The sequence below is a fragment of the Saimiri boliviensis genome, chromosome 12 (genome assembly GCF_048565385.1).
Source record: "Saimiri boliviensis isolate mSaiBol1 chromosome 12, mSaiBol1.pri, whole genome shotgun sequence".
Classification (NCBI taxonomy): Eukaryota; Metazoa; Chordata; class Mammalia; order Primates; family Cebidae; genus Saimiri; species Saimiri boliviensis.
In genome coordinates, this window is record NC_133460.1 from 87,392,106 (window position 1) to 87,417,161 (window position 25,056).

General features: G+C 45.8%; 1 protein-coding gene across 1 annotated transcript in view; it reads left to right on the forward strand.

The window, feature by feature from the left end:
* Window positions 1-509: 509 nt before the first annotated feature.
* The window catches only part of WBP1L (WW domain binding protein 1 like), an 81,193-nt gene continuing 56,646 nt past the window's right edge, over window positions 510-25,056 (forward strand). The window contains exon 1 of the mRNA XM_003922243.4: window positions 510-699. Coding sequence (XP_003922292.2) covers window positions 610-699 — 90 coding nt within the window. The 5' untranslated portion in view covers window positions 510-609. The remainder of the gene's footprint in view (window positions 700-25,056) is intronic.

Consider the following 25,056-nt stretch of genomic DNA (forward strand, 5'->3'; position numbering starts at 1 on the left):
TGGTGCTGTGCTTCAAGGCAAAAGGCATTAAAAGATTTTTACATTGCAATTGTTTTCTTCTTCAGAAGCGCCTGTTTGCCTTTTAGGAATAATTTCTTTTCCAACACCTTGAATACCTTTTTTCTTTTTTTGCTGTGGAAAAACTGAAAAACTGGTACTTCCGCCACACTCAAGATGGCTACATCAGAAATAGACTTTTCCATCCACCACCTGGATGGCCCCGCCCCCTTATCGAAGCTAGTTCCGCCACTCTCTGCGGGGTGGGACGTATTATGTACCTCCTCGCCGTGTTCAAGATGGCCTGGCTTCCTCTTACTTTTTATTGGCTGGATTGCTTCGTCTTCAAGAGAAGGCGGGACTTATATTTGATCGACAGCTATCTTGATCAATGGACAAAGGGCAAAGGCCAGTGAAGCTCTGGAACTGGAGAGTCTCCCGCCTGTCTGGGAGGGTGTTTTGCGTGGGGCGGGGTGGAGCAGAGCCGGAAGCGGGAGGGGAGAGTCAAACAGGAAAAGAAGGGAAGAAGGAAGAAGAGGGTAGAGGAGGAGAGGGAGGAGGAGGAGGAGGGAGGTGGCGGCGCCGTGGCGGAGGAGCAGGAGCAGGAGGGGGATGGAGAGGAGAAGGCTCCTGGGTGGCATGGCGCTCCTGCTCCTCCAGGCGCTGCCCAGCCCCGTGTCAGCCAGGGCTGAACCCCCGCAGGTAAGGGGGAGGGGGCGTCTGGGCCATGCTGGGGCCTGGGGGTCGTCGAGGCCTGGCTGGAGGGGTTTGAAGGAGTGTTGTTGCCAAGAGTTGAGGGGTCCCGAGAGGGACGTCTGTGCCTGGCGTGGACAGGATCTAAACGGGGGTCGGTGTTTAGCTGAGGGACACCTGTGACAGTTTTGGTGTCAAGGACGTGGCAGAGGCATGATGCCAAGCGAGTGAGGGGCCTTTGAGACGCTAGGTTGGTTAGGTGGGCTAGGGTGACTGTGGCTGGATAGCGGTGCCAAGCTGGCAATGTGGGCCTTATTCCTGTCCCTCTGTGGAGCAGGTGTCCCAGGCAGCAATGCAGTGTGTATGTCTGTGTGTAGACGTACACAGGCTGTTGAGTTGGCCTGTGAGGGAAGAGATCCTGAGAAGGTATTCTTTCAGGATGCACTGGGGAAAGTTCCGAGGGCATCTTGGAATGCCTTTAAAAAAAAAAAATTATTATGTTCTTGGGAGAGACTTGGCCCCATTTTAAAATCTGTAAGCCATGGCACCCTTGGTTGGAGGCAGGACTCTTGGAAGGCAGGTGGGATGAAACAGAGGGGAACCCCTTAGGAGGAGGGGCACAGTTGAGCTGTGTGTAACAAGCTCTTGCTGTTAGGCTGGCTGGCCTGGGAGAGCAAGTCACAGATGCTGATGTGAGCCAGCTCAGAGCTTTTGACCAGAGGGTGGTTCCGATGCCATTATGGGCAGCAAATGGAGCACCCCAGCTTTTCTTGCTAGGTGGCTTGCTCCTTATCCGGGCAGAGAAGCTTGCTTGTGCTGATTCCAGATCCAGCTGGCATTTCGAAACCCTAATGGGAGCGTTCTCCTGGTGCCAAGTTGGGTGGGGTGCAGTGGGGGGAATCACCCCTCCTTCCTTGCATTTGGCAGAGCTTTACCATTCTTTTTTCACTTTCTGTTCCTTTTCCCGTTTTTCCCCTATGCACGCACAGACACAGCGTAATGGCAAAGTCTATACAACTTAGCGCTTGAACTTCTGTTGTGAACAAGAGCAGAAACTGAGGGCCAGCAAAAATACTTATCTTTTCCCTAGGAGTTTTAGGGCTGCCTTTTCACAAATACATCTTGTTTTGCCCATTGTCGTCTATTTAAAAATACTGATTTTTAAATAAATAAGTTGAAATTCACATGGCAAAAGCCATTTTAAAGTGAATAATTCAGTGGCATTTAGTACACCTGTAATGTTGTACAACCACCACCTCTATCTAGTTCCAAAACCCCATCTCTACTAAGCAGTTACTCTCTGTCATCTTCTTCCCCCAGCCCCTGGCAACCACTAATCTGCTTTCAGTCTCTATGGATTTATCTATCCTGGATATTTTATATAAATGGGATCCTACAATATGTGGTCTTTGTGCCTAGTTGCTCTCACTTAGCGTAATGTTCTCAAGGTTCATCCACACTGTAGCATGTACCAGCACTTCATTCCTTTTTATGACCAGGTAACATTCCGTTGTATGTATATACCGCTATTTATGCATTGAAGTGTCTAACTTTTCCTCAGGATATGTTTATGTATACTAGAAATACCAGGTGAAAGGAATGGAGCTTGTTTTCTAGCCCAGTGTATTCCCTTTTCTAGGAAATAGTTGTTTTTCCAGTGGAAATCATAAACTGGCAGGAGAAATACATTTTCTTTGTTTACTAGAAAAGTTATATCCCAGCCGGGCATCCCACCACTTTGGGAGGCTGAGGTGGGCGGATCACCTGAGGTCGGAGTTTGAGACCAGCCTGACCAACATGGAGAAACCACATCTCTACTAAAAGTACAAAATTACCCCGGCATGGTGGTGGGTACCTGCAATCCCAGCTACTCAGGAGGCCGAGGTAGGAGAATCTTTTAAACCTGGGAGGCGGAGGTTGCAGTGAGCTGAGATCACGCCATTGCACTCCAGCCCAGGAGACCCTGTGACACTCTGTCTCAAAAAAAAGGCTGGGTGCGGTGGCTCACACCTGTAATCCCAGCACTTTGGGAGGCCAAGGCAGGCAGATCACGAGGTCAGGAGATTGAGACCATCCTGGCTAACATGGTGAACCCCGTCTCTACTAAAAATACAAAAAATTAGCCGGGCGTGGTGGCACGAGCCTGTAGTCCCAGCTACTTGGGAGGCTGAGGCAGGAGAATCGCTTAAACCTGGGAGTCAGAGGTTTCAGTGTGCTGAGATGTGCCATTGCACTCCAGCCTGGTGACAGAGCAGGACTACTATAGGTACTGACAACAAAATATAGGATATAGGAAATATAGAATTTACTTTTCCTTTGCACATATCTGTTTCTGTATCTCAAAAAGGCTGTTCCCAATAATCAATAAATAACATAGCTAGAGGGTTGATTTAGGAATGTCAGAGCCTTTGGAGAAGGCCTGGTCAATAATAGGAACTAGATTCACTTTTTCGGCAAGGGGGATGGTAGAATGTGGAGGTTCCTACCAGGTCATGGAGCCCAGGAGGTATTGTGAAGATGTGGAAGGGGACTGTTAATGTTAGATACTTATTGCAGTTTGCTCTCTTACATCTCTGGCACTTAAAATACTTAATTTTGGGGACAGGTGGCTTTTGTACTTTGTTCCATTTGGATGTATGCTAGCACTGACCAACAGCTGTTACGTGGTTGCAATTCCTGCAGGGAAGGGAAAGTTTTTTTTTTTTTGAGATGGAGTTTTGCTCTTGTTACCCAGGCTGGAGTGCAATGGCACGATCTCGGCTCACCGCAACCTCCGCCTCCTGGGCTCAGGCAATTCTCCTACCTCAGCCTCCTAAGTAGCTGGGATTACAGGCACGCACCACCACGCCCAGCTATTTTTTTTTGTATTTTTAGTAGAGACGGGGTTTCACTATGTTGACCAGGATGGTCTCGATCTCTCGACCTCGTGATCCACCCGCCTCGGCCTCCCAAAGTGCTGGGATTACAGGCTTGAGCCACCGCGCCCAGCCGGGACAGTTTTTGTAGTGAACAGTGGCCCTCTTCCTAACCAGCCGCCACATACCCTCACCCCTGACACTCCCCATACACTCCCATCCCCTACCTTATACCCTTGTCTCTTTCTGATATCTATAGTGAGATTTCTGTTATGAATTTTAACTTTTGAAATGCAAGGCACTGTATGATTATTAACTCTGAATCCACCACAATTTAGTCAATGTAGTTTGTAGTTTTCTGGGTTTGTTTTTTGGGTGGGGAGGGGTTGCTTGTACAAATCAGTAAGGGAAAAAACAAATCCCAAGGCCATTTTGGCACAGGACATACTGCAAGTACGCTCCTTAATTCAACAGCGAAGTCCAGCTAACTTTGAATTCAGGAGGACTTACTGTACGCATTCTGTATTGAAAATGGTATTGGCACCTTATTGCATTTCTCCCACGAACTTGATCTACTTAACAAAATCTTTTTTTTACATACACATTTACTATCAGAAGCAAATGATGTTAGGCAACTCAGTTTCCCTGTTACCGGCTCTGCACTGGAACAGCCGTTTCTTGTCATGCAGGCAGACCCTGGAAAGTCCATCAGCTCGTTCATTCTATGGTTAGGAACTTAGACTTAACTCTCCTACAGATTAGGACACTGCAACTCACAGAAATGAGTCCTTAAATCTATAAAGAGTGAAAAAACTGCAGAGGCTCCAAACATTAAGGCTCCACCAGCCTTGGCATTTGTTTCCTCCAGTTAGATTATGATTGGGATACGTAGAGCTGCTTTTGGTTATTTAGATTTAACCAGAATCTTTGTTTTTGTTTTGTTTTTGGGATGGGGTCTCATGCTGTTGTCCAGACTGGAGCACAGTGATGTGATGGGATCTTGACTCACTGCAGCCTCAACCTTCCAGACTCAAGCGAGCCTCCCACCTCAGCCTCCTGAGTAGCTGGGACTGCAGGTGCATGCCACCATGCCCTGATAATTTTTGTATTTTTTTGTAGAGATGAGGTTTCTCCATGGTGCCCAGTCTGGTCTCGAACTCCTGGGCTCAAGCGATCTGCCCATCTCAGCCTCCCAGAGTGTTGGTATTATAGGCGTGAGCCACTGCGCCCAGCCTTAACAGTCTAATTTGACTATGTTGTTTAAAATAAAGTTTTGGGCCGGGTGCGGTGGCTCAAGCCTGTAATCCCAGCACTTTGGGAGGCTGAGGCGGGTGGATCACGAGGTCAAGAGATCAAGACCATCCTGGTCAACATGGTGAAACTCCGTCTCTACTAAAATACAAAAAATTAGCTGGGCATGGTGGCGCGTGCCTGTAATCCCAGCTACTCAGGAGGCTGAGGCAGGAGAATTGCCTGAACCCAGGAGGCGGAGGTTGCGGTGAGCCGAGATCGTGCCATTGCACTCCAGCCTGGGTAACAAGGGCGAAACTCCGTCTCAAAAAAATAAATAAATAAATAAATAAAATAAAATAAAATAAAGTTTTGGGCCGGGCGCGGTGGCTCAAGCCTGTAATCCCAGCACTTTGGGAGGCCGAGGCAGGTGGATCACGAGGTCAAGAGATCAAGACCATCCTGGTCAACAAGGTGAAACTCCGTCTCTACTAAAATACAAAAAATTAGCTGGGCATGGTGGCGCGTACCTGTAATCCCAGCTACTCAGGAGTCTGAGGCAGGAGAATTGCCTGAACCCAGGAGGCGGAGGTTGTGGTGAGCCGAGATCGTGCCATTGCACTCCAGCCTGGGTAACAAGGGCGAAACTCCGTCTCAAAAAAAATAAAAAAAAAAAAAATAATAAAATAAAATAAAATAAAGTTTTGGGCCGGGCGCGGTGGCTCAAGCCTGTAATCCCAGCACTTTGGGAGGCCGAGGCAGGTGGATCACGAGGTCAAGAGATCAAGACCATCCTGGTCAACATGGTGAAAACCCGTCGCTACTAAAAATACAAAAATTAGCTGGGCATGGTGGCGTGTGCCTGTAGTCCCAGCTACTCAGGAGGCTGAGGCAGGAGAATTGCTTGAACCCAGGAGGCGGAGGTTGCGGTGAACCGAGATCGTGCCATTGCACTCCAGCCTGGGTAACAAGAGCGAAACTCTGTCTCAAAAAATAAATAAATAAATAAATAAAAATAAAAATAAAGTTTTAGTAGAAATGTCTTTTCCATAGAATGACTCAGACAATGGTTTAGGCGCAAGTTTCTAGAGATGCAGTCCTTCCCTTTCCTTTGCCAAGCTTAAAGCTTTGAGTTGGATGGGAGGGGCTCAGTTCCTGCTGTTTTTTTCCCACCTAACTCTCAGTGGTCTATCCTTTGGCCCCACCTCACCTTTACTCACCTCCACTGCCCAGTTTTCAGTCTGGAAGCTCTCCTCCATTCTTCTTTCTTAAAAATGTATTTCAGAGCCATCACCATCATTCCTTTTTGTACAGTAGTGGGATGCGAGACTTCCAGATTCTAATCCGCTTTACCTCACCTTCTTAGTGCGTTTGGTATACTGAAGTGTAAAATCAACACCTTGAGTTTCTATAAACTCTTTCAGTGGAATTCAGTAGGCTTTAAAGAATGAACATTGACTGACATTTCTACTCTTTGCAGCAGGCTATTATTGCTAGGCTGTGGGAATCATCAAATGAGTACAGAATCCCTGTTTCCCAGGAGCTGGTAATCTTGTGGCAAGGACATAGCACACACAGTGAATTGTAATCCAGAGGTTTTGCTGAAATGGAAGAGTACAAACAACGGACTGTCGGAGCAACTGATTCTGCTAAGGTCAGAGGAAGATGGGGTGCTAGGAAGAGCTTCATTCAGGAAAAAACATTTGTTCAGGACCTTAAAGGCTGATAAGGATGAGTAGAATATCTGTGGACCAGGAAGGGGAGAAGTGGATTCCAGTGTGGAAGAATGAAATGGAGAGTATGTTTGGAGGTGGCATGTACTCTGTGGCAGAAGCTTTGTATGTGGATGTAGAGGAGTGTGGAAGTCGGGGAGGCTCGAAAGGGAGGCTGTTGTCCCATGGTCAGGAGGCCTTTTATCCACTCATCTAAAGCTGCGCCATCTAGTACAACTTTCTTGGATGCTGGAATTGATCTCTCTTTGTGCTGTTCAATTCAGTAGCCACTTAGCCAGGTGGCTACTGTGCATTTGAAATGTGGCTGGGATAACTGAGAAACTGAATTTTTAATCATATTTAATATTTATTTTTTATTTACATATTTTTATTTTTTAGAGACAGGATCTTCCTCTGTTGCCCATTGAGTTTCTGTAGCTGGAATGCAGTGGTGTAGTCATAGCTCACTGCAGCTTTGAACTCCTGGGCTCAAGCGATCCTTCCACCTCAGCCGCCCAAGGAGCTAGGATTGTAGGTGCATGCCACCACACCTGGCCCTGTATATATATATATATGTATGTATACATATATATTTTTTTCTTTCTTTCTTTTCTTTTTTTTTTAGATGGAGTCTTGCTCTGTCACCAGGCTGGAGGGCAATGGCGCAATGTTGGCTTGCTGCAACCTCCATCTCCTGGGTTCAAACGATTACACTGCCTCAGCCTCCTGAGTAGCTGGGACTAAAGGCACGCACCATCACGCCCAACTAATTTTTTGTATTTTAGTAGAGATGGGATTTCACCATGTCCAGGATGGTCTCGATCTCCTGATCTCGTGATCCACCTGCTTCGGCCTCTCAAAATGCTGGAATTACAGGCATGAGTCACGGTGCCTGGCCTTTTTTTTCCTCTCTTCCCAGTGTGGATTATAGATGTGAACCACCACACCTGGCCTAATTTTTTTTTTTTTAGGCATGAGCCACCACACCCGGCTGTTGTGATATTTACTTTTAGTAATTTAAACTAAATAGCTGGATGTAGCTAATGACTATGTATTAGAGGATCTAACAGTTTTCCAGAGTGGGAGTTTGAAACAGTCAAACATAGTGGTTATGCCATGGGCTCCGGGGTCAGACCACCTGAGCTCCAAACTTGATACTGTCCATGAGCAACTTACGTAACCTCTTTGCGCCTCAGCTTCCTCATCCAAATGGGGATTGTACTAGTATGGGGTTGTCATGAGGTGAAAAGATATAATATATGTAAAGCTCTTGGAATACACTCAATGACTGTTAAGTATAATAATAATGATCACCATTATTGTTATGGCAGTCCTCAGAGAGTATTATGGTTTGTAAGTTAGCATCAGTCCCTAGACTAACTTCAGGAACTGAGATCTGGAGATTTTGGAAGTGACTTTCTTGATTCTGTTCTATGTCTGAATTGAGGTTTAGGGGCAATTTTGTCCTCCAGAGGACATTAGTAAGTGTCACAGCTTGGGAGTGCCACTGGCATCGAGTGGGTGGAGGCCAGGGATGCTGCTTAACATGCTGGAGTGCTCAGGACAGCCTCCCATGACAGAGACTCGTTCAGCCCAGAATGTCAGTGGTGCTGAGGTGGAGAAATCCTGGCTTAGTGGGACCTGCTGTGGCCCTGCCAGGTCTGTTCATTATGGCAGAGCTTGGGGTCAGCCTTCTTGCAAGAACAACATAGCATTGTGAAGTGTATGAAGTTACCTTGGACAGGTTTTCAGTGGGACAGTCTGAAGCTTTGATAGGCTGAATCTCACCTCCTTTCAGGTTTGTTGATGTATGCGATCAGTCAGCTCTTGTCTTGTCAGCCAACATCAAACATGTTGAAAAAAGCACATTTTTTTTTTTTGGTCTGTGATTCAGCAAGCAGGTGAGCCTCCCTCATTTACCCCATCTTGAACTTTCTCTCCTCTCGCTTTGATCTGCCCTGTGGTTTTATTTTAAGAACAGGATTTGCTTTGGTCCCAGGGAAAGCCTGATGGTCAGTTATTTTCTCAGAGTCTTCCATAGTCCTGTAACCAATCTGAACTGAGTCATGTTCTTAGAACTTTTTCCTTTCCCCATTCCAAGTCCTGGCTCTACTCTGACTTTCAGCCTCAGGAACGTTGGTTTGCTCTCACGCACACTTAGCCTGTGGAAACCATTAGGTGCTCTCAGGGTCTGCCACGAGAGAAGCTAAGTGTCCTGGACCTCAGAGTGGCTCCATCTCGAGGAGTCCTCTTTTCAGGCCCCCAGGAGGCAGCTCCTCTGTGGATGTTTGAGCCGGCAGGTCTTTGTGGATGCCATGGGCATCTTGCATGACTTTGGATTCAAAACTTCACCTGTCTTTTGAATGCCTGTCCACCCATACCCTTGAGAGGACCTCTTCCTTTCCCGCTGTCAACTATTAGGATTAACACCTGCGAGATCATCGGGTTCCAGGTGGTAGAATGGCTTGGGTTGATTCCTCGCTCTTACTACCCCACTCATGGACACCACCAGGGCTGCCGATCCCATTGTAACTGCACAGCCATTAAGAGCAGCCACTGAGTGACGGATTCTCCTGCCTTCACCTCCCAAGTGGCTAGGACTAGAAGCACACACTACATCAACAGAGGGTCTTGAGAGTCTTGGTGACCCGTCTCCTTGGTGGCATACAGTAGAAAGGCTGAGGTCTGGTCTGTAGGTACCTCCCTTTTGAAACATCCTTTTCAGTTCCACTAGGTGGAGCAAAGTCTGGACTGAAAACTGCATGCTATGTGGAAACCACAAAGAAACACAAATAAATCCAGAACATTGCAACCTGGGAGGTCAGGAAAGGGGAAACAAATCCCATCCTATTGAATGTTAAGGCTTGTTGATTCAATTCTGCCCTTTCCTGATGTGGGGATTAAGTAGGTCATCCTCTCAGACTTGTAGATTGCCCGTCTTGCACGGTCTGAGTTTTTGGGATATGCTTGCTTACTCAGTTACATTCCCGTAGCTTGATTTATTTACTTTTGGTTTTCTCCTTTCCATACTTTCTTCTGTGGGAAACCAGAGGAGCTGTTTATCTTCTGCTCCTGGTGCTGTCGTCCTCACGGTCCAAAGCTAAGTTTTGATTCAAGATCTCAGGTGTAGGCCAGGCGCGGTGGCTCACGCCTGTAATCCCAACACTTTGGAGGCCAAGGCGGGCGGATCACCTGAGGTCGGGAGTTCAAGACCAGCCTGACCAACATGGTGAAACCCCATCTTTAAATAAAAAATATAATAAAATAAAAAAATAAAAATCTCAGGTGTTTTAAATAATTTAACTTAAACATCTTTGGAAGAGGTAAAAATAAATATAAGATGTTACAAGAATATCTGGCTTGGAAGGGTGGGTTCTAGAGTGGAGAGTTACAAAAATGTGTGTTTTGATTTTTAAATATCTAGCAAGGCAAATGTTATGTTGTAACACTTTTATTACACATTCTTTGGGATCAAAGGGGCATTCATGGAGAAAATATTCCTGTTTTTCAAAATTCTACATGCTGCTTTTTGGTTTGGCATTTCCTAATTTATTTTCTTCATTTAAAATTCCACCTGGCAGTTTCATCAAACACAGAAACAGCAAGCAAAAAAGCCACAGCTTAGTTTATTGATCAGATTTAATTATTTTTCTCTCTTAGTGGTTCATTTGGGAGAATAAATTACTATGTCTTTCTACACCAGGATGTTGGCATGTTGTAGCCCCTTGGAACTTGAATACAAGAGTTGAGTAGTGTGAGTTCATCCTACTTGCTTCTTTCTTTTCCCTTGGATAATCTGTCTTTAAGTTTTGCAGATCCCTTTGATACATTTGGGAGGAGTAAGGAGCATAAAACCTACCCCAGTGTGATTTGGCACAGGTCCACTATGGCTGACTTTCCATTTTTCTTCCTTAGAGCTGATTGCTGCTTTTCTTTGAGCCTTAAAATACCTTTCACCTTTTTTTTTTTTTTTTTTTTTTTTTTGAGACAAAGTCTTGCTCTGTCGCCCAAGCTGGAGGGCAGGGGTGTGATCTCGGCTCACTGCAACCTCTGCCTTCCGGGTTCAAGCGATTCTCCTGCCTCAGCCTCCCAAGTAGCTGGGACTGCAAGTACGCACCACCATGCCCAGCCAAATTTTTTATTTTTAGTAGAGACAGGGTTTCACTATGTTGGCTAGGCTGGTGTCGAACTCCTGACCTTGTGATCTGCCTGCCTCAGCCTCCCAAAGTGCTGGGATTACAGGTGTGAGCCACCTCGTGTGTCCCCATCTTTTTAATTTTTTTTCTTTTTTTTTTTTTTTTTTAGAGAGAGAGTCTTGCTATGCTGCCCAGGCTGGAGTACAGTGGCACAATTATAGCTCACTGCACCTTCGAACTGTTAGGCTCAAGCAATTCTCCTGCCTCTGCCTCCCAAGTAGCTAGGACTACAGGCATACACTACAGTGTCCAGCTGATTTTGTTTTATTTTTGTAGAGATAGGGCCTTGCTGTGTTCCCCAGGTTAGAGTACAGTGGTGATTCACAGGCATAATCATAGTGCACAGCAGCTTTGAATCCCTGGTCTCAAGTGTTCCTTCTGCCTTAGCCCCCTGAATAGCTAGGACTATTACTTCTTTTTTTTTTTTTTTTTTTGAGATGGAGTTTTGCTCTGTTGTCCAGGCTGGAGTGCAGGCACGATCTCGGCTCACTGCAGCCTCCACCTCCTAGGTACAAGCAATTATCCTGCCTCAGCTCCCTGAGTAGCTGGGATTACAGGCCTGCATCACTATACCTGGCTAATTTTTGTATTTTTAGTGGAGACAGGATTTCACCATGTTGGCCAGGCTCGTCTTGAACTCCTGAGCTGAAATGATCCACCCACTTTGGCCTCCCAAAGTGTTGGGATTACAGGTGTGAGCCACTGTGCCTGGCCTACATCCTTTCTTTCTTTCTTTTTTCTTTTTTTAGCTAGAGTCTCACTCTTGTTGCCCAGGCTGGGGTGTAGTGGCATGATCTCAGCTCACTGCAGCCTCCACCTCCCAGGTTCAAGCGATTCTACTGCCTCGGCCTCCCGAGTGGATGGGATTACGGCATGTGCTACCACGCCTGACTAATTTTGCATTTTTAGTAGAGACGGGGTTTCTTCATATTGGTCAGGCTGGTCTCGAGCTCCTGAGCTCAAATGATCGGCCCACTTCAGCCTCCCAAAGTGCTGAGATTACAGGTGTGAGCTACCGTGCCCAGCTTACATCCTTTTTTAATTACACAAAACAACACATGCTCATAACAATGTTAAATAATACAAAAATTCAGAAATCTTTAGAGTAGAAAGTGAAAGTTTGTGGTTTGGTATGCATTTTTGGTGGTTTTCTGCTTATGCTGCATATTCATAGATATACTAATATTCATATATAAACAACTTACACATATATAGACAACCATAAATTGTTTTGTACAGATAGGGTTCTTTATTTGTTTTAAAAACAAAAATGGGGCCAGGTGTGGTGACATACTTGTAATCCCAGTACTGTGGGAGGGCGAGGTGGGCGGATCACCTGAGGTCAGGAGTTCGACACCAGCCTGGCCAACATGGTGAAACCTCGTCTCTATTAACTATACAAAAATTAGGCCGGGCACGGTGGCTCAAGCCTGTAATCCCAGCACTTTGGGAGGCTGAGGCGGGTGGGTCACGAGGTCGAGAGATCGAGACCATCCTGGTCAACATGGTGAAACCCCGTCTCTACTAAAAATACAAAAAATTAGCTGGGCATGGTGGCGCGTGCCTGTAATCCCAGCTACTCAGGAGGCTGAGGCAGGAGAATTGCTTGAACCCAGGAGGTGGAGGTTGCGGTGAGCCAAGATTACGCCATTGCACTCCAACCTGGGTAACAAGAGCTAAACTCCGTCTCAAAAAAAAAACAAAAAACAAACAAACAAAAAAATATACAAAAATTAGATGGGTGTGGTGGCACACAGCTTTCTTCCCAGCTACTCAGGAGGCAAGGCAGGAGAATCACTTGAACCTTGGAGGCAGAGGTTGCAGTGAGCTGAGATAACGCCACTGCACTCCAGCTTGGGCGACAGAGCAAGACTCTATCTCAGAAAAAAACATGTATACTACATTTATAATGTAGTATTTTACAACATGCATTTTTTTTTTTACCTTAGCATACTGTGGACTAATTTCCATAACGTAGATACTCCTCTGATTTCTTAAAATGCCTATATACTTTTGCTTTATACCATTATTTATTTATTTATTTATTTATTTATTTTTGAGACGGAGTTTCGCCCTTGTTACCCAGGCTGGAGTGCAATGGCGCGATCTCGGCTCACCGCAACCTCCGCCTCCTGGGCTCAGGCAATTCGCCTGCCTCAGCCTCCTGAGTAGCTGGGATTATAGGCACGTGCCACCATGCCCAGCTAATTTTTTGCACTTTTAGTAGAGACGGGGTTTCACCATGTTGACCAGGATGGTCTCGATCTCTTGACCTCGTGATCCACCCGCATCGGCCTCCCAAAGTGCTGGGATTACAGGCTTGAGCCACCGCGCCCGGCCATGTTGTACTTATTTCTTTTCTTTTTTCTTTTTTTTTTTTTGAGACAGAGTTTCTCGCTCTTGTTACCCAGGCTGGAGTGCAATGGCACGATCTTGGCTCACCGCAACCTCCGCCTCCTGGGTTCAGGCAATTCTCCTGCCTCAGCCTCCTGAGTAGCTGGGATTACAGGCACGTGCCACCATGCCCAGCTAATTTTTTGTATTTTTAGTAGAGACGGGGTTTCACCATGTTGACCTCGTGATCCACCCACCTTGGCCTCCCAAAGTGCTGGGATTACAGGCGTGAGCCACCGCACCCGGCTGTTGTACTTACTTCTTTTGCAATCGTGCTAGATTCCTGAAAGTGGAACCGAGGATTTTGTGGTTATAGAGTATGTACATTTAAAGGCTGGGGTAGATACTGCCATGTTGTTCCTCAGTGTGGTTGTATCAGTTTACATTCACGTCAATAGGATCTGCAGGCTGGGTGCACTGGCTCGCGCCTGTAATCCCAGCACTTTGGGAGACGGAGGTGGGCAGATTGCTTGAGGCCAGGAGTTTGAGACTAGCCTGGGGAACAACTTGAGAGTCCATCTATATAAAAAATTTAAAAATTAATTGGATGGCTGGGTGCAGTGGGTCATGCCCATAATCCCAGCACTTTGGGAAGCTGTGGCAGGCGGATCACAAGTTCAAGAGATCGAGACCATCTTGGTCAACATGGTGAAACCCTATCTCTACTAAAAATACAAAAAATTAGCTGGGCATGGTGGCATGTGCCTGCTACTTTGGAGGCTGAGGTCGGAGAATCTCTTGAGCCCGAGAGGTTGAGGCTGCAGTGAGCCCAGATCACGCCACTCTACTCCAGCATGGGCTACAGAGGGAGACTGGGTAAAACAAAACAAAACAAAACAAAACAGCCTATTGGTCTCTATTTTGCCGTGCTTCCAATCTCTTTCCTGTCTGCATTCTGTAGCTCCCTTTACTGTGAAACAGGATTTACCCGAAAGCAAGGAGCTGTGGGGTGAGGGGCGGGGTAGCAATGCCTGCCCAGGTGTTAAAGTAAGTGGTTTGTGATGCCTTGGAAGATGTTAGGCAGGTGGCTGTTACTGTATGGCACACAGGTCTAATTGTGTGCTTGATCAACTACATTTGCATGGTGGTCATTCTAAAAGTAGGGACACTTGGAAGTAGAGTTGTTAAGAGTGCAGCCAGGCTGGGCGCAGTGGCTTGTGCCTGTAATCCCAGCACTTTGGGAGGCTGAGGCAGGTGGATCACCTGAGGTTGAGAGTTCGAGACCAGCCTGACCAACATAGTGAAACCCCGTCTCTACTAAAACTACAAAATTAGCTGGGCATGGTGGTGCATTCCTGTAATCCCAGCTACTCAGGGAGGCTAAGGCAGGAGAATTGCTTGAACCCGGGAGGCAGAGGTTGCAGTGAGCCGAGATCATGCCATTGCACTCCAGCCTGGGCAACAAGAACGAAAAACTCTTGTCTCCAAAAAAAAAAAAAAAAAAAAGAAAAGAGTGCTATCAGGAGTCTAAAGGCCTGCACCTGAAGTGCACGTCTACCCTCACTGTCCGTATAGCCTTGAGCTAGTTAGTTAACTTGGTTTCCTCATGTGTAAAATGGGAAAATGGGAGATAATAGCACCTTACTTAAAGCTTTATTATCAGATTTAATTGAGTTAATGCTTATAAAACAGAGCATGCCTGCCACATAGTAAGCACTTGAGGCTGGGTGCAGTAGCTCATGCCTGTAATCTCGTGCTTTGGGAGGCTGAGGCTGGTGAATCCCTTGAGACCAGGAGTTCGAGACCAGCCTGGACAACATGGTGAAACCCCATCTCTACTAAAAATACAAAAAAATTAGCTGGGCATGGTGGCGCAGGCCTGTAGTCCCAGCTGCTTGAGAGGCTAAGCACAAGAATTGCTTGAACCCAGGAGGCAGAGGTTGCAGTGAGCCAAGATGGCACTACTGCAGGCGTCCCCAAACTTTTTACACAGGGGGCCGGTTCACTGTCCCTCAGACCGGAGGGCCACCACATACTGTGCTCTTCTCACTGACCACCAATGAAAGAGGTTGCCCCTTCCTGAAGTGCGGCGAGGGGCTGGATAAATGGCCTCAGGGGCCCGCGGGCCGTAGTTTGGGGACGCCTGCACTACTGCATCCATCCTGGGCAACAGAGTGGGACTGTGTCTCAGACAGACACTTGGTGTTAGCCTTCATTGTCATCTTTTTTCTTTTCTTTCTTTCTTTTTTTTTTTTTTTTTTTTTGAGATGGAGTTTTACTCTTGTTACCCATGCTGGAGTGCAATGGCGCGATCTCGGCTCACTGCAACCTCCGCCTCCTGGGTTCAGGCAATTCTCCTGCCTCAGCCTCCTGAGTAGCTGGGATTACAGGCACGCACTACCATGCCCAGCTAATGTTTTGTATTTTTAGTAGAGATGGGATTTCATCATGTTGACCAGGATGGTCTCGATCTCTTGACCTCGTGATCCACCCACCTCAGCCTCCCAAAGTGCTGGGATTACAGGCTTGAGCCACCGCACCCGGCTTCTTTCTTTTTTTTTTTTAACATCTGGGAAAGCTGTAGGGTGTCTCTGTTCTTTCACTGATCCAAGATTTGATTCCAAAGCAAAAAATTTATCTATTAACTCCTAGTCCAAAGGCATGTGACTCACTTTCAGTATCATCAGCCTTGGCAATCAGATGAGAGGTACTTTTGTAGCAATTGCTTCCTTTTTTTTTTTTTTTTTTTTTTTTTTTTTTTTTTTTTTTTTTTCTGAGGTGGAGTCTCTCTCTGTCGCCCAGGCTGGAGTACAGTGGTACAATCTTGGCTCACTGCAACCTCCACCTCCTGGGTTCAAGCCTCCTGCCTTAGCCTCCTGAGTATCTGGGATTACAGGTGCACACTGCTAAACCCGGCTAATTTTTTTATTTTTAGTAGAGATGAGGCTTCACCATGTTGATCAGGCTGGTCTCAAACTGCTGACCTCATGATCTTCCCACCTCGACCTCCCAAAGTGCTGGCATTACAGGATGAGCCACTGCATCTGGCCAGCAATTGCTTTCTTTTTTTTTTTGAGGTCGGGGGGAGATGGAGTTTCGCTCTTCTGCCCAGGCTGGAGTGCAGTGGCGTGATCGCAGCTCACTGCAACCTCTGCCTCGTGGGTTCAAGAGATTCTCCTGCCTCGGCCTTTGGGGTAGCTAGGATTACAAGCATGCACCACCATGCCTGGCTAATTTTTGTATTTTTAGTAGAGACAGGTTTTGCCATGTTGGCCAGGCTGGTCTGGAGTGCCTGACCTCAGGTGATCCACCCACCTCGGCCTCCCAAAGTGCTGGGATTACAGGCGTGAGCCACTGAGCCCAGTTCACCAATTGCTTTTTAATAATGATGTATGAAATTATTTTATATTCTTAGAGCAGGTAAGTTAGAATATACACTTACATTTTTTTTTTGGTACTGTCATAGTTCATTGCAGCCCTGAACTCCTGGGCTAAAGTTGTCCTCCCACCTCAGCCTCTTGAGTAGCTGGAGCTACAGGAAGGCACCACTGCTCCTGCTATTTATTTATTTACTTACTTAATTGCTTACTTACTTAGAGACTCTTGCTCTGTTGCCCAGGCTGGAGTGTAGTGGTACAATCTTAGTTCATTGCAGTCTCTGCCTCCTGGGTTCAGACAATTCTTCGGCCTCAACCCCCTGAGTAGCTGGGATTACCAGCGGTTGCCAGCACACCCAGCTAATTTTTTTTGTATTTTTGGTAGAGACAGAGTTTTGCCATGTTGGCCAGGCTGGTCTAAAACTCCTGGCCTCAATGATCTGTCCATCTCAACCTCCCAAAGTGCTGGGTTTACAGGTGTAAGCCACCACATCCGGCCCAATTTTTAAATTTTTTATAGAGACAGGTTCTTCTATGTTGCCGAGTCTGGTCTTGAATTGCCGGCCTCAAGTGCTTCTGCCTCAGTATCCCAAATAGCTGGGATTACAGGCACAAGTCACCACACCCAGCGATACTATTATTTTTGTTTGCACATCATTGTGCCCTTCAGTGAGAAGAGTGATGGGGTCACCACCAGTGCAGACGGTGCTGTTTCTCAGGTGTGGGGGTCGTCACCCATCTTGCCCACAGGGCTAGACCACATGTGACTCTGTCTGCTCTCATGCATGATACTCTACTGCAGAGATGGGGATCCTTCACTCTTGTCCCCAGCCTCCACTTGGCACTTTCTATTCTGCTATTCTGAGGGGAATATGGTTTCTGAGGCTTTTTATTTTTTTATTTTTTTTTGATACCGGGGTCTCTGTGTGTCACCCAGTCTAGAATGCAGTGGCATGATCATAGTTCATGGCAGCCTGACTTCCTGAGTTCAAGCGATCCTCCCACCTTAGCCTCCTGAACAGCTGGGACTACAGGCGTGTACCATCATGCCTGGCTAATACTTGTATTTTTAGTAGAGGCGGAGTTTCACCATTTTGGCCAGGCTGGTCTCGAACCCCTGACCTCAAGTGGTTTGCCTGCCTTGGCCTCCCAAAGTGCTGAGATTACAGAATGAGCCACTGTGCCTTGCCACTTTTTTTTTTTTAATAACAGTTTTATTAAGATCTAATTCACAGACTATAACATTCATCATTTTCAAGGGTATAATTAAGTGGTTTTTAGTATATCCGCAAGGTGCACCACCATCATCATTATCTTAACTTCAGAATATTTTCATCACTCCAAAAAGAAACCTTATAGCCATTAGCATTCATTCCACTTATTTTCCTCCCTCCAGTCCCTGGCAGCCACTAACCTACTTCCTGTTTCTATGGATTTGTCTATTTTGGACATTTCATGTAAATGGAACCATACACCATGTGGTCTTTATGACTGGTTTTGTTTACTTAGCATAATGTTTTCAAGGTTCATGCATTTTGTAGCATCTATCGGTACTTCATACCTTTTTATGATCAATTTATACTCCATTTTCTAGATATACTTCATTTTATTTATTCATCAATTCATGAACATTTAAGCTGTTTCCACTTTGGGACTAATAATATGATTAATGCTGCTGTGAACATTGGTGTACAAGTTTTGTTTTGGTTTCAAAGATGGGGTGTCTCACTGTATTGCCCAGGCTGGGGAGTAAGCTATTCACAGGCAAGATGATAGCCCACTACAGCCTCAAACTCCTGGGCTCAAGTGAATCCTCCTGCCTCAGCCTCCTGAATAGCTGTGACTATAGGCACAGGCCACTGTGCCCAGCTTGGTGTACAAGTTTTTATGTGGACTTGTTTTTCATTATCTTGGGTGTAAACCTAGGAGTGGAATTGCTGGGTTATTTGGTAACTTGATGTTTAACTTTTTGAGAGACTGCCAGACTTTTCTGAAGCAGCTACACCATTTTACAGTCTCATCAGCAATGTATGAGTTCCAATTTCTCCAACACTTGTTACTGTCTGCCTTTCTAATTATAGCCATGCTAGTAGGTGAGAAGTAGTTTTTCACTGTGGTTTTGATTTGCATTTCCCTAATGATTAGCGGTGTCAAATATTTTTTCCTGGAGAAATGTCTATTCAATCCTTTGTCCCTTTACCCTTAACTGACTAAGGGGCCAGAAGTCTTCCTAGTGAGTGATGCCCAGGGTAAGATTTTCCTTCAAACTGGGTTCTGTCAGGGCTCTGGCATTTCCAGACCTGGCTATGTTCCCACCTAGTTTTGTGACTCTGGGCCACTTAACCTCTCTGAGCCTTCTTTATTTCTATCAGCATGGCCCACAGACTGCTCTGAGGCCAGCCATTCTGTGGTAAGAGGCCCGTGTGGTCAGAGAAGTCTCCCGTCTCATTTGGGGAGGCTTAGTGCATATGTTTACAGTTCAGCTTCTGAACAGTCACACAGTTAGGAAATCTATATGAATTCAATACATAAATTGCAAATGTTTCCTCCTATTCTGTTTTGCTCTCACTTTCTTTCTTTCTTTCTTTCTTTTTTTTTGAGATGGAGTCTCACTCTGTTACCGAGACTGGAGTACAGTGACATGATCTCAGCTCGCTGCAATCTCCACCTCCCGAGTTCCAAGTGATTCTCTTTCCTCAGCTCCTCAGTAGCTGGGAATACAGGCGTGTACCACACCTGGGTTGGTTTTTTTTTTTTTTTTTGTATTTTTGTAGCGTGGAGGTTTCACCATGTTGGCCAGGCTGGTCTTGAACTCCTGATTGCAAATGATCCGCCTTCCTCGACCTCCCAAAGTGCTGGGATTACAGGCATGAGCCACTGCACTTGGCCTTTATTATTATTATTATTATTATTTTTGAGACAGAGTCTCTGTTGCCCAGGCTAGAGTGCAGTGGTGTGATCCTGGCTCACTGCAGCCTCCACCTCCCAGGTTCCAGTGATTCTTCTGCATTAGCCTCCCAAGTAGTTGGGATTACAGGCACCCACCATCATGGCTGACTAATTTTTGTATTTTTAGTAGAGATGGAGTTTTCCTGTGTTGGCCAGGCTGGTCTTGAACTCCTGACCTCAGGTGATCTGCCCACCTCAGCCTCCCAAAGTGCTGGAATTACAGGTTTGAGCCACTACACCCAGCCTTAAATTTTTAATGTTTAAATTTTTCTTATTTTGAGATGGAGTTTCACTCTTGTTGCCCAGGCTGGAGTGCATTGGTGCAGTCTCGGCTCACTGCAACCTCCGCCTCCTGGGTTCAAGAGATTCTCCTGCCTCAGCCTCCCGAGTAGCTGGTATTACAGGTGCCTGCCACCATGCCTGGCTAATATTTTGTATTTTTTTGTAGAGATGCAGTTTTACCATGTTGGCCAGGCTGGTCTTGAACTCCTGACCTCAGGTGATCCACCTGCCTCAACCTCCCAAAGTGCTGGGATTACAGGCATGAGCCACCGCACCTAACCCTTAATGTTTAATTTTTAGCGACAGTATCTTACTGTTGCTCAGACTGGAGTGCAGTGGCGCGATCATGGCTCACTGCAGCCTCGAACTCCTAAGCTCAGGCAGTCCTCCTACCTTAACCTCTCTAGTAACTAGGACTACAGGTGTGTGGCACTAGATCTAGCTAATTTTTAAAACAATTTTTTTATGTTGCTTAGGTCGGTCTAGAACTCCTGGCCTTAAGCATTCCTCCTACCTCAGCTTCCCAAAGTGCTAGGATTACAGACATGAGCCACCACAGCTGGCTATCTTTTAGAGATTGCGCCACTCCAGGTTGTGTGACCCTGTCTCAAAAATGAAGAAGTAAAATAAATAAATATATAATGAATCTTAAAAGATAACAAATCTGTTTCTCAACATTACCGTCATCCCATAGCATACCCAGAAAAGTTGACAATAATTCCTTAATGTTGTAGGATAGGATCTTGCACTCGAGGATTTAAGTAAGATCTAAGAATAAAAATATTTTTACAAAATTCAGCTAATTATGACAGTTCTTGTTTTCTTAGTAAGTTCCTTTACTTAAAAAAAAATGTTATTCCCAGCAGTACCCTCAATCCCATGAAAATCAAAAGTGCTCCCAGCTTCCTCAGTTTTACTTGAACCTGTCTAGTTCAAGTGGTGTTTTAATTATAACAACCCTTTTTTTTCCCCCTGCAAAACTTGGTCTGTCATTTTCTTTGACACACATACCCATTTCCAACCTTTGCCTGTGTATAAAGTGAAAGATTAACTTAAGACTTTTGCCCTGAATTTCTAGTGAAGAGAGAATTTGGGGGAAAATCCTACTCTTATCTGAGATTGCATAAATGTTCAGAGGAGCATGGAAAAATGAAGAGACCCTGCCAGCATATCTTCTCCTCCTCCAGCTCTTTGAGGGTGCAAGCTGTGGGTCCCTATCCTGTGTTTGGCTGACTATGCCTACCCTTATGATACAGTGCTGGGGGTTTCACTGCAGATGAGTAACGCTGCTGAGGGAGAAATGGAACAGAATTTAGACACTGAGGCTGGGTACAGTGGCTCACGCTTGTAATCCCAGCACTTTGGGAAGCCAAGGTGGGAGAAGCACTGGAGCCTAGGAATTAGACCAGCCTGGGCAAGATTGGGAAACCCTCTGTCTACAAAAACACAAAAATTAGCTGGGTGGTGTGGCTCATACCTGTAGTCCCAGCTACTTGGGAAGCTGAGGTGGGAAGATTGCTTGAGAGCAGGAGGCAGAGGCTGTTGTGAGCTGAGATCACACCATTGCACTCCAGCCTGGGTGACAGAATTAAACTTTGTCTCAAAAAAAAAAAAGGCATTTGGAGACTGAAAGGCACTGGAGAGATAGATGCTGTGAACAGATGTTCAGTTAGAGTCTGGGCTGTTCAAAATGTAGGAAATTTGGAGTTGAGCAGGCTCCTTAACTGTGTGACTATTCCCATGTTTAACGGTAAGCTGATACATTGTGACTCCACAGAGGAGATGGTAGACTTGATCATATGGGCCTCTTATCACAGAAATGGCTGGCCTCGGAGGGTCTCTGTGCAATGCTGATAGAAGGAAGGAAGGCTCGGAGAGGTTCAGTCATCAGCCCGGAATCATGAGACCAAGTGCTAGCGTGGCCAGGTCTGGAATGCCAGAGACCGGAAACAATTTAGTTTAAAGGAAAATCTCCCCCTGGGCATCCTTCACTGGAATCCCATGGGAAGGCCTGTGTCCCTTCAGTCAGAAACCCTTGTTCCATTCCAAGGTCACTTTACATTTTCAGACCTCCAGTATATTCATTCAGGAAGTAGGGATAGTAATATCCTGTTACCAACTGAGGTAAGGAGCAGCTGAAATGGATGTGCAAGTTGTTTATAAACCTTGAGGTCTGATTTTGTTGAATTGTTTTTCTGTATTTTTTTTTTTTTTTTTTGGTCTTGCTCTCTCGCCCAGGCTGGAGTGCAGCGGCATGATCTCAGCTCACTGCAACCTCTACCTCCTAGGTTCAATTAATTCTTGTGCCTCAGCCTCCCAAGTAGCTGGGACTATAGGTGTGCGCCACCACGCTCTGATAATTTTTGTATTTTTAGTAGAGATAGGGTTTTACCATATTGGCTAGACCAGTCTCAAACTCCTGACCTCAGGTGATCCACAAAGTGTTGGGATTACAGGCGTGAACCACTGTGCCTGGCCTCCTCTTTATTTTCTTGAAGTTTGCCGAGCTTCCTTAAAACCTCGAGTTCTCTGCAAGAATAAGGATGATGAGTTATCGTGCGTCTCACTTGTGAGCTCCACCTTTCCTGCAATTTTGAGTGCAGTGCAAGGCCTTGGAAAAACTTTGTTTCTCGAGTCTCTCAAAGAACAACATTAGTGTTTCTGGGAGGGCCAGTGGCTGGGCTGCGATAGGGCATGGATGCTTGCTCAGAAGTACTTTCAGCTTTTCCCACTAAGCTTTAGGCACGTCTGACCATTTCTTTGGCTTTGCTCTAGTGCCTTCCTCATGATTCAGACTCTGGATGAAGGTGTTTTTGAAGTAGGTTTACTTACTGCTGTCATCCTATGTCACCTCACTCTCTGTGGCCTGGAAGTGCAGGGTTTCAGGCCTGGTCGTGGGTGGGCGTTATGTGACAAAGGGTTCAGCGTCCCCTGCATCTGGTATGATGCCTTCTCTGGTTTCACCACCTTTAGTCATTGTTTTACTTGGGGTGTGGACATATTTGTTCTAGGAGTTTCCCCACCCTCTACAACTTATTGGAAGGATAAATTGTCCTAATGTTTGGTGTTTTTAACTGTGAAATCTTAGACCTGGCATACATTTGGTTACCAAATAGCCTAATGAGAGAGGACACAATATTTGATTTATGTAAGATCCAGGAAATGCGGGAAGGCACAATGCCATGAGCTGTGCTTCCAGTTAGACCTTAGTAAGTTTCGCAATCCTTTATGCCAAAAAGACAACTTCCAGGAGTTGCTAGTGAAGGTATCTTGTGACATGGAGACAAAACCAGGAGGAGCTTTTTTTATTCCCTCAAATCCAAAAACGATTGCTAGGGAGTTAGACCATGGCCCAGCTCTGCTTTGAGAAAGGCAATTTTGCTTTTGAGATGATTGAAGTGCTTTAAATTCCTCAGCTGAGAAACGAGAGATGTACAGATAGTGAGACACATGGAGGGTTTGCTGCATCAGACTTCATGAGCTTGGGGAAATCCAGGTGCTCTCCTGACCTCTTAGCTGTTTGTCAGTTTCTGTGACCAGGCAGGTGTTACCAGCACTAATCTTTAGGGATTCAGCTATATTTTAGCTTTATTTTTATGCTCCTTTTTTTTTTTTTTTTTTTTTGAGACAGGTTCTTGCTCTGTTACTCAGGCTGGTGTGCAGTGGTGGGATCACAGCTCACTGCAGCCTCAACCTCCCTGGGCACTCAATTGACCCTCAGCCTCCCCAGCAGCTGGGACTACAGTCATGTGCCACCACACCCGACTATTGTTTGTGTTTTTTTGTAGAGACAGGGTTTTGCCATGTTGCCAGACTGGTCTCAAATGCCTGGCCTCAAGTGATCCACCCTCTTTGGCCTCCCAAAGTGCTGGGATTATGGGCGTGAGCCACCGCACCCAGGATCCTCTCTTTAGTTACGTCTTCATCTTTTTTCTTTTTTTTTTTTTTTGGAGACAAAAATCTCGCTCTGTCCCCCAGGCTGGAGTGCAATGGCGCGATCTCGGCTCACTGCAACCTGTGTCTCCCGGGTTCAAGTGATTCTCCTGCCTCAGCTTCCTGAGTAGCTGGAATTACAGGAGCATGCCACCATGCCCAGCTAATTTTTGTATTTTTAGTAGAGATGGGATTTCTTCATCTTGGCCAGGCTGGTCTCGAACTCCTGACCTCAGGTGATCCGCCTGCCTTGGCCTCCCAAAGTGCTGGGATTATAGGCCTGAGCCACCGTGCCTGGTGTCTTCACCTCTTCATCCATGTAGCAATCTTCTCTTGAGGGCCTGCTTTGTGCAAGGCATTGTGCTTGCTACTGTGAGGAATATGGAAGTGAACATTTCATGTCTTACCCCTAAGTTGCTTACTTTAGAGGAGAAGGTATGTCTGAGAAGAAATAACTAAAACATGAAGTGTGAAAGGGCTTTGTTGAGTTTATGAGTCACATGTAAGAAGTGAGTGGATTTTTCTGTAAAAGGACAACCAAGATGATTGCTTTCTGGACAGTGAGAATGCCTAGAGCACCCAGAACTGCTTCTGAAGACTCAGAGTTGAGATGCCTGTCATAAAATGACCTTGCTGTTAAGGCTTTTTCTTGGGTCAGCCACCATTGTACCCACAGTCCCACTTAAAGTAGACTATGTCTCTCTTTATCTCACCCAAAGTTTAAATAACAGTAAAAGTTGTGTAATGAGAAGAAGGAAGTCAGAAAAAGAAAATAAATAAATAAATAAATAACAGTGAAAGATGAAGTCAGATTGGTGGAGACCTGGAAGCCTAATTTTCCTAATGGAATTCTCTTTCCAAATTACATCTGGCCAAGGTGGGAGGATCACTTGAACCTACCTAGGAGTTCGAGACCAGCCTTGGCAACATAGGAAGGCCCTGCTCTATAAAAATTTAAAAAAATTAGCTGGGCATTGTGGTACACGCCTGTAGTCTCAGCTACTTGGGAGGCTGAGGTGGGAGGATCTCTTGAGCCTATGAGGTTGGAGGCTACAGTGAACCATGATCGCACCACTGCACTCCAGCTTGGGTGACAGAGTGAGATTCTGTCTCAAAAACAAAAAGCAAAAAACAAAGAGTGTGTTTCATGTAGTTGGTGTGATCTACGTCCCTCCTTTGTTCTTATTCCGATCTTTCGTTTGGAGAGGAATTGGTGAGGAGGCATGAAATGTATATGGAGACAGCTACGAGCTGCACCTGCTGATTTTCATGTAAATCTTGGCTACTTGCGAGCATGGTTGACGGGTTAAATTGTTTCCAAGGTAGGAAAAACACGAACCTAGCTAGCATTGTGTTTGAAAACAAACAAGGCTGCTTTGTACTTGATGAAGCTCAAGTTGCAGATCCAGTGAGAGCCCATTAACTATTGGTGATGGCCAACTGACAGTGGTGAGTTTCAGAGACCCCTGCACATTCTGGGGATAGCAGCAAATGGTTG